Raw genomic sequence first — 16,246 nt, forward strand, 5'->3', positions numbered from 1 at the left:
GGAAACTAGTATTCCTAACAAGTTTTAACAGTTCAGCTATGGGTTATTTGACTGCAACTGTTACCCACTGACAGCTTAACTAACTTGTCTGGGCATCTGAGAAAGTACCAGCATCTGTGAAGCAACTACAAGATGATTTTGATACTACATGGATATGTTAGATATCTAACTTATTCAAATATACATGTCAAAGTAGTCAAACTGGGTTCTTAGTGTGAAAGTTGCTATTCAGATCCATCCACAGAGAAGTGGTTAGATTTTATTGCTGTGTATTTAAAATGCAAGTTCTTGGAATTGAAATTTGGAATGATTCTGCAGGCTAATGAACAGATTAATTACTATGCAGGCACCAAGCAGTTAGACTATAGGTACTCTTTGGGAGATCATTGAGTTCTTGAAACAGTGTCTTGTAAAAATAAACTATGAAACTCATGTCTGTGTGCAGCTTCATCTCTGCATGCAGCTCTGAATGTCTCAGCATGCCTGATGCTTAATTTCCTAATGTACTGTTTTATTGTCCCAAGTCATCTAAGTTTCAGTCAATTTTGGCTGCGAGTCTGAATCACGTACTTCTGATAGTGGAAAAAAGATCTGTAATGGTTGACCTCCTTTACACTTCTAAATCATGTCAGGATCAATGCAATTATTTTAAAACCATATCACATGGATTGGAGTCTATTTTGGCCCATGTCGCTTGGAAATCTTTTCAGTCCTTTTTCTGAATAGTTTTTTTGGTGTGCTACTAGTACAGTGGAGCTGTCATTTTATTGTTATTTATTAACACTTCACCAAGGGCTTGTTGGATATGGGAAGATGCTATACAAATCCAACCTTTACACTCAAACAAATAAATTTAAAGTCTTGTTTGCAGTGCTCTCTCTCTGCCAAATTCTTTACTGCAGTACTTTATTTTTACCTTCCCCCCCACCCCCCGATGGTGGAGAGCAGTAGTATTTGTTTTTGTCAAATTGATAGGAGGTAAAGTGGTGAAGGAGGTTTAAATCAATTTACATTCTGAATTATAAACTGTCTGTTTACCGCAGTGTGATTTTGAAATCCAATTCAATACTTAAATTGGAATAATTTAATTTATATATAAACTATTTTAATTTTGCTCATTTATAGCTAAATATAAAGTACTTTTGAATTGGATCCGCTTTGATATGTACCAAGGTTTACAATATTTTCATTAAGGAACTTCTGTGTTTATGGTTCAAAATTAAAGGGACATGAAAGATGCTAAATCAGAGGATTTACTGTACAGTGTTTCTAATATGATATTTTTGTGTTTCTGGGTTTTATAACATTCAACCCGACAAATCTTTGTGATTTGACTCTTCAAGGCATTACTGGATTACCCTTGTTTGCTGCTGCTCCCTTCCCCCAGTCAGCTGAAGCTACCAAATACTGCTCAGTTCGCTCTCGGAGCTCTGAAGAACTGAGAAGCTTTGACACAAAATTACAAATAAGCTTGATCAGGAGCGTGCATGTAGTTGCCCTTATCTTTTCAGAGCAGGAAAAAGCTTTTGGTCAGCTTTTTCTTATCTCTCCAATGATTTAGCAATTTTTCAAGCATTGAGGTTTCAACAGCCTCTTTTCTTCTGGTGCTCAGGGATGAGTGTTCTGATGTGTCTGAATTTGTGTGACTTCCCCACTTGAAGTAGAGACCAAAGACTTTCAATGATCCTTCTTGTTAAGTTGTGCAGTTTTCTTGTGAGGCAGAAAACAAAAGTATGAATGTTGTGATGTAGATATCTATGTTTTTATACATTAGTGTCTGTAGTCATACTGGAATAAACAGTCTGGTATCATGGGGCTTAGGGGAGCCACTGTATTTCTAACATCTTTTGGAGAGCAGACTGTAAAATCCCTTCCATACACTCCAGCCTCATATGGGAAAAAGGAAACACACTCCTCAAAAATAATTCTCTCTGTAGGTTATTAAGTGTACAGTTGTTAGTGTAAAGGAACATCATGTTTTTTACCTCAGTGAAATAGGTTTAACAAATGCATAAACTTAGTTGTCAGTTTACTGAAGTGGAAATGATATGTAAACTTAGGCACCTGTCTCATTAAGTGTTATTAATTTATAATGATCTGTGAAAATACTGATTTTTGTTGTTATTGTTGATGGGGTTTTGTTTTTATGGATGGTTTGTTTTTTTTACTTTTCCTGGTATGATCCATGGATTTTTGATTCATCCCACTGTAGAAACAGAAAGAGAATATATAGAAAACACGCAAGGTGTTTGAGGTTTTTAAATCTTGGATGCAAATTATAAGAAGTTAATTTTCATCTGGAAGTAATATTAAGGTGTCTGTTTAGATTAATTTTCCACAAATACAGAAAAGCTTAGCTTAGAGACCCCCTGTGCAATCATGCATATTTGCAGTTAAGCATGTTCAAAACAAATAAATTGTATGTTTGCACATTGGGCATTTACAATATGGCTTATATAGCAAGAGGAGAGAAGTGGCAATAGTGAGAGTGTAAAATAGTATGTCAAAGTGAAACAAAAGTTATTAAAACAAATAAGCTGTCATTTAAAGCTATTGCTACCCTGCATGCAGTATGGTGTTACATTCCTTCTGAACCCTTGCTTTTCTTCTTACTTGTTCATGACTTCTCTAAATATTCTTAGCTGCTTGCATCTACCAGTTTTCATATCTAGGTTTATATTCAGTAGTTTTCCATTTTGTGTAGACATTTCATGTAAAATTGTATACATTTTAGGGAATTATACTTCTGAATTTTCCTTTATATCTTTTCTTCCTACGTCATTCCATGTAGTTTTCAGAGATCACGGGTATCTTCATATTAAAGTGCTTTAGTGGGATCACAGACTGCAATTACTTTCCTGCTGAGTGATTTACATAATCTGCAGGTGTATAGATTTGCTACATGAGCTTTGTCACACAGGGCAAGACTTCTTGGATCTTACATGGGCTTTTTTTGCATTTAATATAGGAGCAGAATTTTTGTCATTGAAATACTGCATGTACTTCACCTCTATTTGGAACATTCAAAACTTCTTGAAATTTTAGGAAGGAAAATCCCCTTCTTTCTTTGGTTTAGGATTTTGAGGCTGATATGTTAAGCAACCAGAGACTGTGGTATTCTTATCTCTCTAGTATATCCTAGATCTCTATTTACGTATCTGACAGTAACAGCTCTAAAGCACTCAGCCAAATACCTGTACTGGGGCAGGTACTCAGTGTGGAGATGATCCTTTCCCTCACAGGATGTAAGGAGCTACCCTGTGTTTGTATTGGTTTTATTATTTATCTGATTTAACAAATTACACACAGATGTTTTCAGTTATTTCAGGAGAGATGACAGGATGAAAAGGAAGTTCAGTGACACGTGTTTACTTTAGTTCCTATTCTTCTTTTGAAATAACCCAATTTTCCAATAGGGATGAGAGGCTTTAGCATTCAACCCTCCCATGTACTTCTGGTCTGTGTGTCTGTTTTGCCTTCCTGAGTAACGCTTTTAAAAGTTTGGGGGTCAGTTTAGAGGAATTCAGACCGTAGCCATGTAGCCATAGTTGAAAGAGCGGCACAATATGTGTTAAAACAGGCCCAGCTTTTCCTCTCAAATATTTATTCATGCGATAGTTTGTTTTTCTGGCAGATCAAGATACAATCTGGTTTTGGAGAACAACCAGATTAGATTTTTTCCATCCTTCCTAAAGCAAAACAACCCTTCCCTTTTAAGAAATAACCTTGGGTTTCTTGTTTATTTAAAATGTTCTCAGTTGCTAACAGGTTAATTTTTTTAAGTTGCAGCCTTTTAAAAATCTGACACTATTCTACCAATGATATTTGCAATAAATCTCTCAACATGGTACATGTTTGCTAAGGAGGAAGGAAGAATACTGCATGGGATCAGAATGTTTTTGTTAGTGACAAAATGCTTTATAAGAGGACAGTACTGATTCTCAATGTCGAAGCATTTTAAATACAGTACCTTGTTTGTTTTGTCTGCTCTGCTGGTAGGGAAGGGTAAGGTAAAAGTGCTGTGGCTCACAAGCAAAGTTGAATGCTCCTTACTTTGCTCTTCTTGCAGTTAATGTGTGAGACGCTAGACAGAGAATGTGGCTCACAGCTCTGAGAGAGATGGGTTATCCGCTTCTCCTGATCTTTCCTAGTGTGGGTTGGTTTGTTTTGCTTTGTTTTGCTTTTGTTTTTACCCTTGGGTCCCTCCTCTCTCCATTTTCTCTAGGAAGGGAATGGATCAGGCTAGAGAACATACTTTGTTCCTGCAATTGTAGAGTAAGGACTAAATGCACTGTTGGTGCCATCACTCTGCCTGTTCCCCACTCCTGATCCTGTGTGGTGCTGACAGGAATGATGATAAACATTTGCTGTCCCTTGACATGACGAGACAGTCAGAAACATAGCTTACAGTTTATATTCTCTGCTGTTTGAATTATGTCCAGCAAGAAGACAGACTTTGCCAAGAATGGAGTAGTGCTTGAACTGTAGTATTTTTAGGTATAAATGTATGGTGGAGGTGCTGTTTTTAAGCTGGTTGCTCCATTTAAAACATTTTTTTAAGAAAATGTTTCATGGAAATGTCTTTTGACAGTTGTTAGGATCATTTGCTCTTAGGACTTCTGTCATTGCCCTCTTCAACAGGAAAATCATTTGTGTCTTTTGAGTCTTATATGTAAATTTATTTAAGATAAATACTTACTGTTTGTCATTATTATAATAGCAACAAGGACTACTATTGCACAACGAGAGGAGAACAGAACTCCCCTACTGCAACCTTGCCTAATTAGGTGAAACTTGATCTAGCCTATCTTGTTCCTGTCACAACTGTGGCCTGTCTTGTTTCTTTAGAACATCTTATCACTGCTCGTCATTACTGCCTGAATTCATGTGCCAGTAGACCAAAAATACTCCATTTAAGTAGTTTTTCACTGTAGTTGTTGCACAGAAACTTAGGTTTTAGCTTTATACGATCTTTTTATATTCACTGCTGTTTACAACTGGCCACATGAAGAATATTTTAAGGATGGTTCTTCAGAATATTGTAAAAACATCAAAAAGGAAATCTTGGCTACCAAAAAAGACTGGACTGAACTCTAAACAGTGGACCAAGGACAGAATTATACAAAAGAAGGTGGGATAACACTGGTTTTTGTTTATTTGCTGTAACATTAAGTGGTTTTGAATTTCTTCTTGTAAAACTGAACAGTGAACCTTTATAATGGATTAGACTGTGTGTGGGGGGGGATTTTTACTTGAAGATCAGGGATTATTGCCTTATATGAGTTTATTCTCATGAAATGTCTGAAAACTTTTATTTGTTTTTGATTCAACCAAAGTGGGCATCTGAGCGCAAAACAATGGCTTTTAATTTTTAAATCTGCCACCTTAAAACCAAAGAAGTGTGTTGGAAAGAGTTATTCCACTCTTATGGAAGGAAAATTCTGCTAGCTGGCCTGTTGAATCCCCAGGGATGTATTCACTTTTCACGTACGATTTTTTTACCAAGCCAGATAACATCTTTACATCCAAGATTGAATGGTTGGTATTCCCTGAAAGCAGTGCACTAAACAATCAGTATTTTGTTAATACTTCCTGCTTGGTGGGAGAAAACTGTGGCAGTACCTTCTGCATTCATTCTATTGAAAAGGAAAAAAAAAAGAATAGTACTGGTTCCATTTGCAGCACTACATATGGTTGTGTGTCTATAGATTTTGTTAGAAATTGTTTCTTGTTTGTAAAATGAAAAAATTATCTTCAGTGCTGCAAATCACCATTATTATTTGACAAAAAGGCGTGATCTTTAGTAAAAATAATGTGTTGGTTTGTTTTGATTTGGTTTGTGGTTTACTTTTTTGTTTTTTGATGGGGTGTTTTTTGCATTTTTTGTTGAGAAGTTTGTAAAAGAAGATATACAAATGCCTGTCTTTGTATCCTATGCTTTTTCAATGGGATGATTTTTCAATGCAGTAGGTAGGTCAGGCTTTTCTGGAATTCGGTGGATTTTGGATGACTTTGCTGTAGCTGTTGACAAGGTCAAACACAAGACTGTAGAAACATCAGCACCTCCCTGTCCTTTTCCTTGGCCAAAATATTTTTAATAATTTGAGAACATTCAGTTCTGTGATACAAATTCAGTGGGACACTTTTGTTGTATGTGGATTTTGAAGATTGTTTTCTTTCAGGAAAATTGACTCAAACTCCCGTACTGAACTCTGCTCCTCAGCTTTGCCTGGTGTAGTCAGACTGAGCTTTCTTTCCAAGTAAATTGCAATGTTGCTAATGCCAATATGCAAAAAAGCTTGAATAGGGCTTTGCTCCATATCCCCACCTAATAAAAGTAAAATACTACATTTTTTTGTCCTTATCTGTCATCTGCTTCTTGAGTCTTGGTGGAGGGTGTCTTTTTTTTGTAGAGTTTGGGAGGTTCAGGGGGTTTTGTGTGTGTATGGGTTTTTCTGGTTTGGGTTTGTGAGTGGTTCTTTGTTTTGGGTGGGCTTTTTTTTTTTTTTAAACCGTTCATTTTAGTGAACACAACTTTTTTTCCTCACTGGAAAGCTTCGATTATTATGTAATAAAAGGATCTCTGAAGCTGAGTCATGTTGAATTCATTTAGTTTTGGTTTTAATTTATTGCCAGTTCACCCGTGTGTACTGCGAATTTTACAGCACTACAGTTGTGTTATTCTTCAGCCACATCTTCCTTAATAATTTGGAGAATAAAATATTTAAGAGTATTTTTTAACATGTTATTCATATCTCATCGGTAGATGAAATGGAATGGGCAGTTTATACTTTAGGACTGTTGTACCAAGCTTGTAATGCATTGATGCATGGCATGCTGGTTACCCTGACAGATATGAAAGATTTAGACTCCAGAACATTAGCAGTAAATTATGTGTGTGATGTTGTACAATGAGATGCAGTTGTAGAGCCACAGTGATTCCTCCCTTCTTTTCCATGGAGGCTGTGGGGCCACACCTGACCTTGTACTGGGCATCCCCACTTAACCCTAAACCATTGGGTTTGGAGGATCCTGACCTGAAGATGTGAAGAATAGAACTGTGAGCATTATGTTCATGTTTTTATGAAATAGAGCTGTTGGAGTTTATGGACAAATGGAAAGATAATTGCACCAGTGCAGCTTTGTTTTGATCTGGAGTCTTGCTGTCCTCTGACCTTCTGACTTTTCCTGTGTGTTAGTAGTGTTTTGTGCATTTGCAAATGCAGCAACTGCTGCAGTTTTCTAAGAGTTTGATAGGAATCCGTTATTTAAGAAGTTCTCATATTTATGGGGCTAAACAACTACTAAAACACTTCATTATAGCAGGGCTATTTGCTAGTGTCTTAAATATATTAGAATTTTTAAAAAACTTTTTAATTAATGATCAGCACAAAATTTTGCCAGCTGTTTTTTATTTGTTTGTTTCAAGGTGCATTAGATAAATCTCATTGAAATTAGGCAGGAAGTACTAGATGAGGTTTGTAATTCTAAGATTCACAGAAAAAAAATACTCCAGAAGATAAGAGTCTCCTTAATGAACACAGCAAGTATCAAAAAAGCTCTGGAACTTCTTCAGAGCTGCTTGATTTGAATTGGTATCTGCTCTTGGTTGATAGATGGTAAGACCCATTTGCAATAATCCTATGACAAATCATATAGTGGTAACTTGCAAGGTGAGAATTTATGTCGTCATGAGTCATTATGAGCATTGTAAGGGGTTTAGGAAATGCAGCATCAACTGGTTAGAGCAGAGAGTCTTCCAAGAAGAGTCTCCTGCTTCTACCTTTTAATAATAGTTGTGTGTATCATGAAAGATAGCATGTGGCCCACTGTCTTCTAAACAGTGAAAGAAAGCCAAATTTCAAAGCCTTGTTTTGGGAAGAATAAAAGTCTCTCCATTTTTAATCTGTGTTGCCTGATGGAGAAACGTGCTCAGCAAGAACGTGTCAGTGTACCTAGAATTATCCCTGTGTTCCAAAGTCTCTTACACAGTAACTGGTGTCTTGACAGTCCTTTGGTAGAATTATTTGCGTCAAGGAGCAACAACAAGATCTCTTGCTGTTTCTCCAGATGTAGCAATTTAGGAATCAAGCCAACAGATAATATGATGCAGGGATGTTGAACTCATTCTGTAGCAAGTGCCAAATTATATTTTCCGCTAGAAAACATCACAAGAGGCATGTTTTATAGATTTCTCTAACTTCAGGCTATGTTGCTTTAGCTGATGATGATAAATATTGCACTTGGAGAGATATTCTTCTAAAATAATACTTTTATATGTAACACAATCTCTTTGTTTTTTTAGTTTGTCCCTTTTAAGCTATACTCATTTTTCCCTTCTGTAGCCACAAGTTTACTGCCCACCTTTTAAATTTTAGTTTATCTAAATCTCAGCTCCTGTTTGACTTTAGCAGAACCATCTGAATCTGAAAGAAGGCATTTCAGTGTTGTGGCAAATAAAAAACAGCTTCCTTAAAGATAATGTCTGGAGATGTGGCAGTGGTTCACTCCTGTGGATTGACTGAGACTTCTGATACAGCAAAATGTAGCCTAAAATCTGATACAAGATTATAATGTCTAAATGTTTGTCATTCTTCTGTCTTAGGAAGATGATAGAAATTTAACATTTGATAGGTCAGTTGTTTTTTTAGCCCTATTGATATTTTGCTTCTCACAGCCTGTAGAGTCTGTGGGTTGTTTTCGTTGTTTACACAAGTGAACTTTTAGTTAGTATTGTTTTCATTAGGTATTGTTTTCCTAGAGCTCTAGAAGTCTTTTAGTTAACTTCTACATGGCTTTCATGTAATAGTTTGTGGATCTGTCTTGCTGATGATAGTTGCTGTTTCCTTCCTTTAGCAAAACTGTTGGCTTACTTCCTTGCCCTACGGAAAGCCTGCCGCTGCGGGAGTAAGGGCCTTCACATTCCAGGTCTACAATTGATGCTGTAGCTCTTTTTCTTTCAAAGAAAAGAAAGTGTCATAGGTATTCCCTAAGCAAATAAATATCAGGTAGGTGTAGGTTTTTTAAATAATCTGAATCCCGTTGAACACCTGCTGTCCCACATGATAGCTCATGAAGGGAGCAAAGGCACAATCCTGTAAATCCTGAGAGGAAATCTCTGTGCTTCTGTCAGTTCTTTAATCCATCCCGACATGTAGGCCGTAAACAGATTTCCCTACATTTTTATAACATTTTCTTTTAAATCTATACCTCTGCATTTCTAGAAGAGAAGTTAAATACTTGTGGGGTTTTTTTTCCTTAATTAAAATGATTTCTGTGCTTCAGCAAGAGAAGTAATTTTTTGCACCATTGTTGTCTGATGAGTTCCTGGCTGTGTTTTCTGTGGGCAAGTTGTGTAGTGCAGAGCCACCTCTAGTAAAGGTGGATCTCAAAGTGGATAATTTTTTTTTCCCAGTGATTGCAAAATAGGGAGTTAATAGAACTAGGATATGAGCTGATGCAAAAAAATGCTCAAGTACCTAAGAATATTGAAGTAAATTTAGGTAACATGAAGTTCTCAGATTTGAGCAAAATCAAAAATGCTGACCATAAATAATTTGAGCTTGTTCATATTTTTGAGTGACCTTATGAAGGTTTGAGCTTGCCAGTAGTAAAATTTAAGGTTTTAATGTTTGTTAGTACGCCATAGATGAATACTTAACATTTTTGGTGTCTGAGATTGACTCCTAATTTTGTGGATTCTTTTGCAGGCCATATGGAGGCAGTTGACTTCAAATTTGAAAGTATAGTAAGAAACTATTGGTTTCACAAGTCTACATTTTGGCAGCAAATTTTGTATTCCTTGCAAACTGAAGTCTGCTGGTTGCACTGCATTTGTGAATTTTACTAATACAGTCAAAAGCATCACTGGGCTTTAAATTTTGTCCTGAACTCGAAGTTTATACAGCTTGAATGTGAGTAGGATGTGAGGAAGGGTGTTTAGAAATATAGAAATTGATTACAGTTATTTCTCACCCTATACATAGGGAAGGGAAACAAGATATTGTTAGAGGAAAGAAATCTGCTGGTGAAAACCACAGTAATTGATAATACATTTGCTGTGTGTTTTGATGTTATTTGAAATATAAGACTCATAAGCATACTGTAAGAAATTCCTCAACAGATTTTTTTTTTTAAATAACAGCTTCATTCTGAAGATAAATAATTATTGGGAAAAGCATGCTGGTGGATAATTTTGTTGATTAGATGGATTTTAAATGTTTCTTATTAATACAGAGAAGTGAAATTGTTTAACCTTACTACTGTTTCTCTGGGGTTTGCACATAATAACAGAGATTTATTTGGGATTTGTTTGTTCTGAAATCTCAATAGTATAAAGAAATACTTGTGACTTGAGTCATGAAAGTATCTTTAGATGGCTTTAATTCAAACAGTTCTGTATTTATAATTTCATAGTCTGGTTTTTTTAATGTAATTGCTTAAATCTTTACCTGAATAAGTCTATAATCATAAAAAGGAGTTGTGTTCATACTACAACAAAAGTTAAAATTCTGCTTTAAAGCTTCACATGTCCAACTACAATTTCTACAGTTGCAGCTGATGGAAGTTTTTATATAATGGCATGAATTCCAGGCAAGCAAACTTATATGAGATAATTGATAACTTGTAACTTCTTTCAGACCATTCTACCTGCAAAGTTGTGCATATTTATATATGTCATCACCAAAGGGATGACTTTTTTATCTTTTCACATTTTGCTTGCCTCTCATTCTATGATTTTTCTAGTAGTTGAAATCCTTAGTCTTATTCAAAGTTCATAGTTGATTGATGGGGCTGTGACATTTTAGTGAGAGATGGTTTGGAATTTTCAGATAAAACTATTGTAGTAGCACCTTGAATAGAGCAAACTACTGGGACTGGGACACCCAAGTTAGCAAAATCAAGGACAAAGTTGTTAAAATTCTTGGGAGATGCTGAGGTCTCTGCTGTTCAAGAGAGATTCACTTTGAACAAGTCTTTTCTTCACTGATTGTTCTCATTTTGGAGTTGTAGGCACCACTAAAATCTCTGAAATGGCAAAGCAGAAGATCATGAATAGATGTTTCGGAACCCTTGGTTAGGGGAGAATGCATGGTGAGAATATAATGCCTTCCAGTTGCTGTGAAACAGAAGGAATGAAGTTGACATTTCTATCAGAAATTGTTTTGTACTTCAAGTTCATTTTGTGTTAGCCTTGTATTTGAAATGTCTGTTCACTGATCTACTAGAAGAGAAGGGTTTTTTTATTGTTTTTGGTGTTCATTTATACAATGAAATTTCTAGGCTGGTTTAAAGACAAAAAAAGGCAAAGGGAGAGTCTGAGTAAGCAGTAGTGTGTGAATTCAGCCATGTTAAATATCCAGTATGTTTTTTAATTGCAGTAATATGCTTGATGATTCTTACATTAACAGAAGTTATTTTTAAAAATTCTCTATTATCCACCATACCTTTAATACCATGTAGAAATTCTAAATTTGGGTAATGAGAGTAATGGCTAGCAGAGACAAATTAATGATTTTCATTTTCTTGGGATGCAGGGGTGTTTTTTCTTAAACTTTAGTTCACTGCTTGAGTGATCTTCTTTCTAAACTTTCCTAGATGTCTGTCTTTTTTAAATTATGGACATATTATATGCAGGAAAAGTAATGATCCTCAGATCAGTTTTTACCAGGAGCTCTGGTTTTGATTGGAAACATGTGGTTTAGTTAAAAAATGGCTATATGTGAAATAAAAAGCCAGCTGAGTAATTACCCATCTTCATACACAGAACTCACTATTTCTCTTTTAGTTGCATACATCAGTATTACTGTAAGAAAATAATCTTAAACTTGTTTTCAATTCCAGTCTTTCAGAATCTCCTGAAATAGTACTTGCCTGGTTCCTTTCTGATAGCTTAACTCAATTTGCTGCAAGTAGGGTATCAGGAAGTACCTACTTATATGGACTGTGTTGTCGTTTTTACAGTAAATATTATCAATAACAATAAATGTTATCAGCTATCTGACTAAGTAAATTAGCCTGGGCATAAGGCAAGGGAGGTGTGGGTGTACAATTTATTTCTTAAGCTGCAGCATTTCAGGCCTTGATAGCATAAGGTAATAGTTGGGTGAGATGTAGTTCTTGTCTTCACAAAAATTGTTAGAGAGGATTCAATTAAATGCATTCCTAATTAATTTCCAATTAATTAGGAATTAATTCCTAACTGGCTGAAGATGAAAACAATTTTGCAATTTCTCAGTAAGACTGAGGAAAAACAGTGAAGCAAAAACTTTGTTCAGCAGCTGGAATTTTGGTTTTCTAGACTAAATCTTAACTAAGAATCAACATGCTGGACCAGCTGTTTTTGTGGTGTTGGTCTAGTTTTATTCCAGTCATAAGTAATTGCCTTGTACTGGGGGAGTGCAACTGAATTAGCAAAACTCAAGTAGTGAAGTCAAGGTGGATTCTAGACAGCCTGACCAAGCTCATTTAGAGCAAAGGCCATCAGACTCATTTGAAAGATGATTTGTTTCTGTATAGTTGTGTGTAAGGCGTTTGGTTGTAACCCTGTGGGATCTCTGCAGTGGTAGACAAGTTGAATTGCATTTCTGTTGCACAGCTCTTGGAATCTTGGGTAGGGATGAAGAAAGAGATTACCTGGATGGTTACAGAAGTTTAAGGAGACAAAACAATATTTATCTCATTGGCAGCATTTTTGAGCATAATAATAACTTAGACTTGTATCTGATGTGCTTTTTTAGTCAGAACAGCAGTGGATCCCCAAGAAAAATAATGAGGTTGCTTTGCAGGTGCATGTAAGGCATGGTGAACAACACAGAAGAAACCATAAAACCACCTGTTAAGCAGATGGAGAGTAGAAACAGGTGTCAAGGGCCAATTTGACATACATGTCATGATAGAGAGTGAAAAATGATAAGAAAGAAGATTACACTTCCCAATGGGGAAGTGAAACCAAATAAATCATGCTTATGAGGACTGATGCAGAAAGGCAGCTGGGTCAAGGCTGTAGGCATGAAGGGTGATTTTTGCTGTGGTAGTTGTCATGAGTGGAAAAGGCACACCAGTGAAAAGTTGCGAAGCTTTTTTTGCAAGTTTGCAATTAGCTGGACCACTTTATGGAAAAAACCCCTTTCTCTGTTTTACATATGGTACAGGAAAAGTAGAGATAGATCTGAGACACGAGACTGAGACATGGTTTGTGTCAAAGATGTCTATCTATACTAGAGCTCAGGGTGATAGGTGCCTGGGTGTTATGATGAATGAGGTCTAGGGAATCATTGGAGAAACATGACTAAGGATTACTAAGGATTGTTACAGCACTGTGGAACTTGAATTGAGACAGGCATTTGTAAGAGCTGATTGAAGATTGCCAGCATTTCAGTTTCCTTAGCAGGAGATCACGTCCAGGTAGATAAAATTGTCATCTCTGTGAGCAATGCCTATTGAAATTTTTGTTGGTGACATTATTCAGCTGTAGATAGAGATAATAATTGTGGAAAACGGTCTTGCAGATTTATCCGTTTTCTGCCTCCTTGAGAAACTGCAGGGATGATAAAACATGTCCTTTAAATAATACAGGAAGTATGATTAGAACAGGGAATAGATAAAGGGGAGACACTGTGCTAAGAAGAACATGTACAAGTATTGGAAAAGGATCTGTTGGGCACAGAAGATGTGGGTAGAGTACTGATTCCAAGTCTGTCTTAGAAGGAGGTCATCTGTCAGCTGAGAAATGAGATGACAATAGTTTTGAAGGCAGATTGGGAGGTTTTCTGTAGCTTATTTGGTATGGAAAAGACCTGAAATACGATGGGATGCACTAGAGTTTGGAGGAAGGTTAAAAAAAAAAAAAAGTTAAAAGAGGTGAAAATTCATGCAAGTTGGAATAAAGCCATTGGTTTTCTAGCAGGAGCCATAGAGGAGAGAAGGAGGAGAAGTGTGAGGTTTGGATCTTGATGTTAATTGTGGGGGAAAAAACAAATACATGATTTAAAATCCATGAGGTGATTTGCTCCTGAGTGTTAGGTTGATCCTGCTGTATGACACTGTTCAGATATTGAAAGCTATGAATGATTGAGTGAATTGAGAGATGATCAAAGAAATGCTACAAAATGGTTGTGATCACAATTTTACAAGATAGGAGCAGCTGAATAAAACCTATTTAGCAATCAATTTAAAATGAGAAATCGAAGAATTTATCAGTTCTTCTGTGTCCTGATCTTTGGCTAAGAATGTTAATTTTTTCGTAAAATTGGTCTCGTTCAGTGGGTATACTTGGATATTTCATCTGTATGCTTCACTTGCATTCTTCAGCAACAAATTTCCAGGCTCCATCAATGCTTACTTGTATTTTATCACAATGTAATACCTCTGATTCTTATTCCATTTCCACCACAGAAAGGGAGAGCTAGGGCACTATCTTGAAAATCTAATTAATATTGCAATATATTAATAACGTTCAATATTTTGAATCTTCTTGTGTATGTTTCAGGATATTTGTTTTGCAAATCAGTGTTTCAGTTCCTTTAGTATTACTCAGACAACCTGTTATAAATAAAGCCTTACTTAACCAAGTTTCCTTGAGGAGTGTTATGCCAGTGGCTGGCTGCAGCACCTTGCTTCCTCGTTAGTGAGATACCTTTCCCTGGGCTGAAACTGTGACACCCAACCTTGCAAAGACAATACTGATGCACTCAGCTGAGGGAGTCAAGTGGTGTGACTCAGGTACAGCAAACTTTGTCCTGGTGTTGCCAAGGGGAGTGTGAGTTTATGTAGCTCTTGAGATAGGAATTTATGGAGAATTGACTGAGATGAATCAGATAATTCACACCTACAAGGCTTTTCTTCCTCTTTCAGTTTGTCTGCAGAAGCAGATATATTATCTTGAAGGCATGAAACAAGTTTTCTGGGTCAGTGTTACTTTTACAGCAATGAGGAAATCAAAACTTGGAAAGCATGTGAAATTACATGATGTTAAGACATTCTGTATATCCTTTCATACCAAGAAAACAGGTCTTTTACACAGATGATTAAGATGCAGTAAAGCCAGGGTCTCTTGGTATTCTCAAAAAATTTCAGAAGCTTGGGTTTTATTTTGAAACTGCTATCGAGTGTTATGGGGAAGCTGTTTAGAATGCTGGCACTAATAACTTTCTTAAACTGGTGGTTTTTAATTTAAGTTACTTGATTTACTTACATATTGCAAGTTCTTTAAATTTAACTGCAGAGGGAAAAAAAAAAAGAGGAAAAAAGGTGTTTTCTTTTACCCCTGTGGCTAGAAGAACTAGAGGGTTTAAATAGTGGTAAGGAAAACTTTAACTAGACTTTAAGAAACTTCCTCTTGCACAGGAATCCTGGATTTCTGGAGTGGATGGCTTAGGGAAGTGGTGGAATTTCCATCATGAAAGGCTTTTCAGAACAGGTTAGACAAGCATCTATGCAGAATAATACAGGTATAGTTTGTCCTGCCTGAGGCCAAGAGACTGCATTAGATGACCTCTTAAGGCTTCTTCTAAGCCTGTTGGTTTATGTTCATGTATGTGACTCTTTCTTCGTAAATAGGAGGTCAAATTCCACTAGTAGATTCCACATCAGATGCTTGTTATATAAAAGGTTCTAGCCACAGAATACCGAGACTATGTCTGAATCTTCTGTTGGGGGAGCAGGAATGTTTTGAGCTGTTTACAGTAGGTGGTTACAGGCATTTTCATTACTATCTGTTGGATGCATCCTGTAGATTCCTCCAGCTTGTATTATAGCTTTTACTATGGCTTCCTTTGTGCTGCTCTTGGGAGAACTTGGGGTGAATTCTGGTATATTTACAGTTCTGGCTGACTGCTTCTTGTGTTGAAGTGTAGGTACTTGAAAACTTCAGGACACAGCATGCAAACTTGGCAGGCTGAGGGAGAGTAGAAACTTGGACTGAAATAGCCTGGAGGACTGACGAGACTGAGAGCTTGAAGCCTGGGCTTTCTTGGAATTTGTCCTGTGTCTATTTCTAAAGTAGACAGTCTGCTCTCGCTCAGTATCTAGCTATTATTAATGTAAGTCTCCAGTCTGGCTGATGTATGTGTCCCACAGATAAAAGTATTATGAATGTTTTTAAGGGTTGTCTATGCAAATTGAAGCACAACTTTTATTTACCTGGAGAGTGCTCATTTAATGAAGAGCTGTTATTAGGTTCAATATGTGACGCCGCATTTTATTTATGGGAAAGATCTGGAAGAACTTTCTTTGCAGGCAAAGT

The 16,246-nt window shown here is 36.5% G+C and overlaps 1 protein-coding gene across 4 annotated transcripts in view; it reads left to right on the plus strand.

The window, feature by feature from the left end:
- PPP1R13B (protein phosphatase 1 regulatory subunit 13B) overlaps positions 1–16,246 on the plus strand; it is a 68,407-nt gene that overhangs the window by 8,745 nt on the left and 43,416 nt on the right. Inside the window, exon 1 of one of the 4 annotated variants that reach the window (XM_085061250.1) lies at positions 4,911–5,131. The exons of the other annotated variants lie outside the window; for them this stretch is intronic. Coding sequence (XP_084917376.1) covers positions 5,006–5,131 — 126 coding nt within the window. The 5' untranslated portion in view covers positions 4,911–5,005. Of the gene's footprint in view, positions 1–4,910; positions 5,132–16,246 lie in introns of those variants that run through there. 4 annotated transcript variants of the gene reach the window in all.

The sequence above is a fragment of the Lichenostomus cassidix genome, chromosome 5 (assembly GCF_008360975.1).
Source record: "Lichenostomus cassidix isolate B80296 chromosome 5, HeHo_3.0, whole genome shotgun sequence".
Taxonomy (NCBI): domain Eukaryota; kingdom Metazoa; phylum Chordata; class Aves; order Passeriformes; family Meliphagidae; genus Lichenostomus; species Lichenostomus cassidix.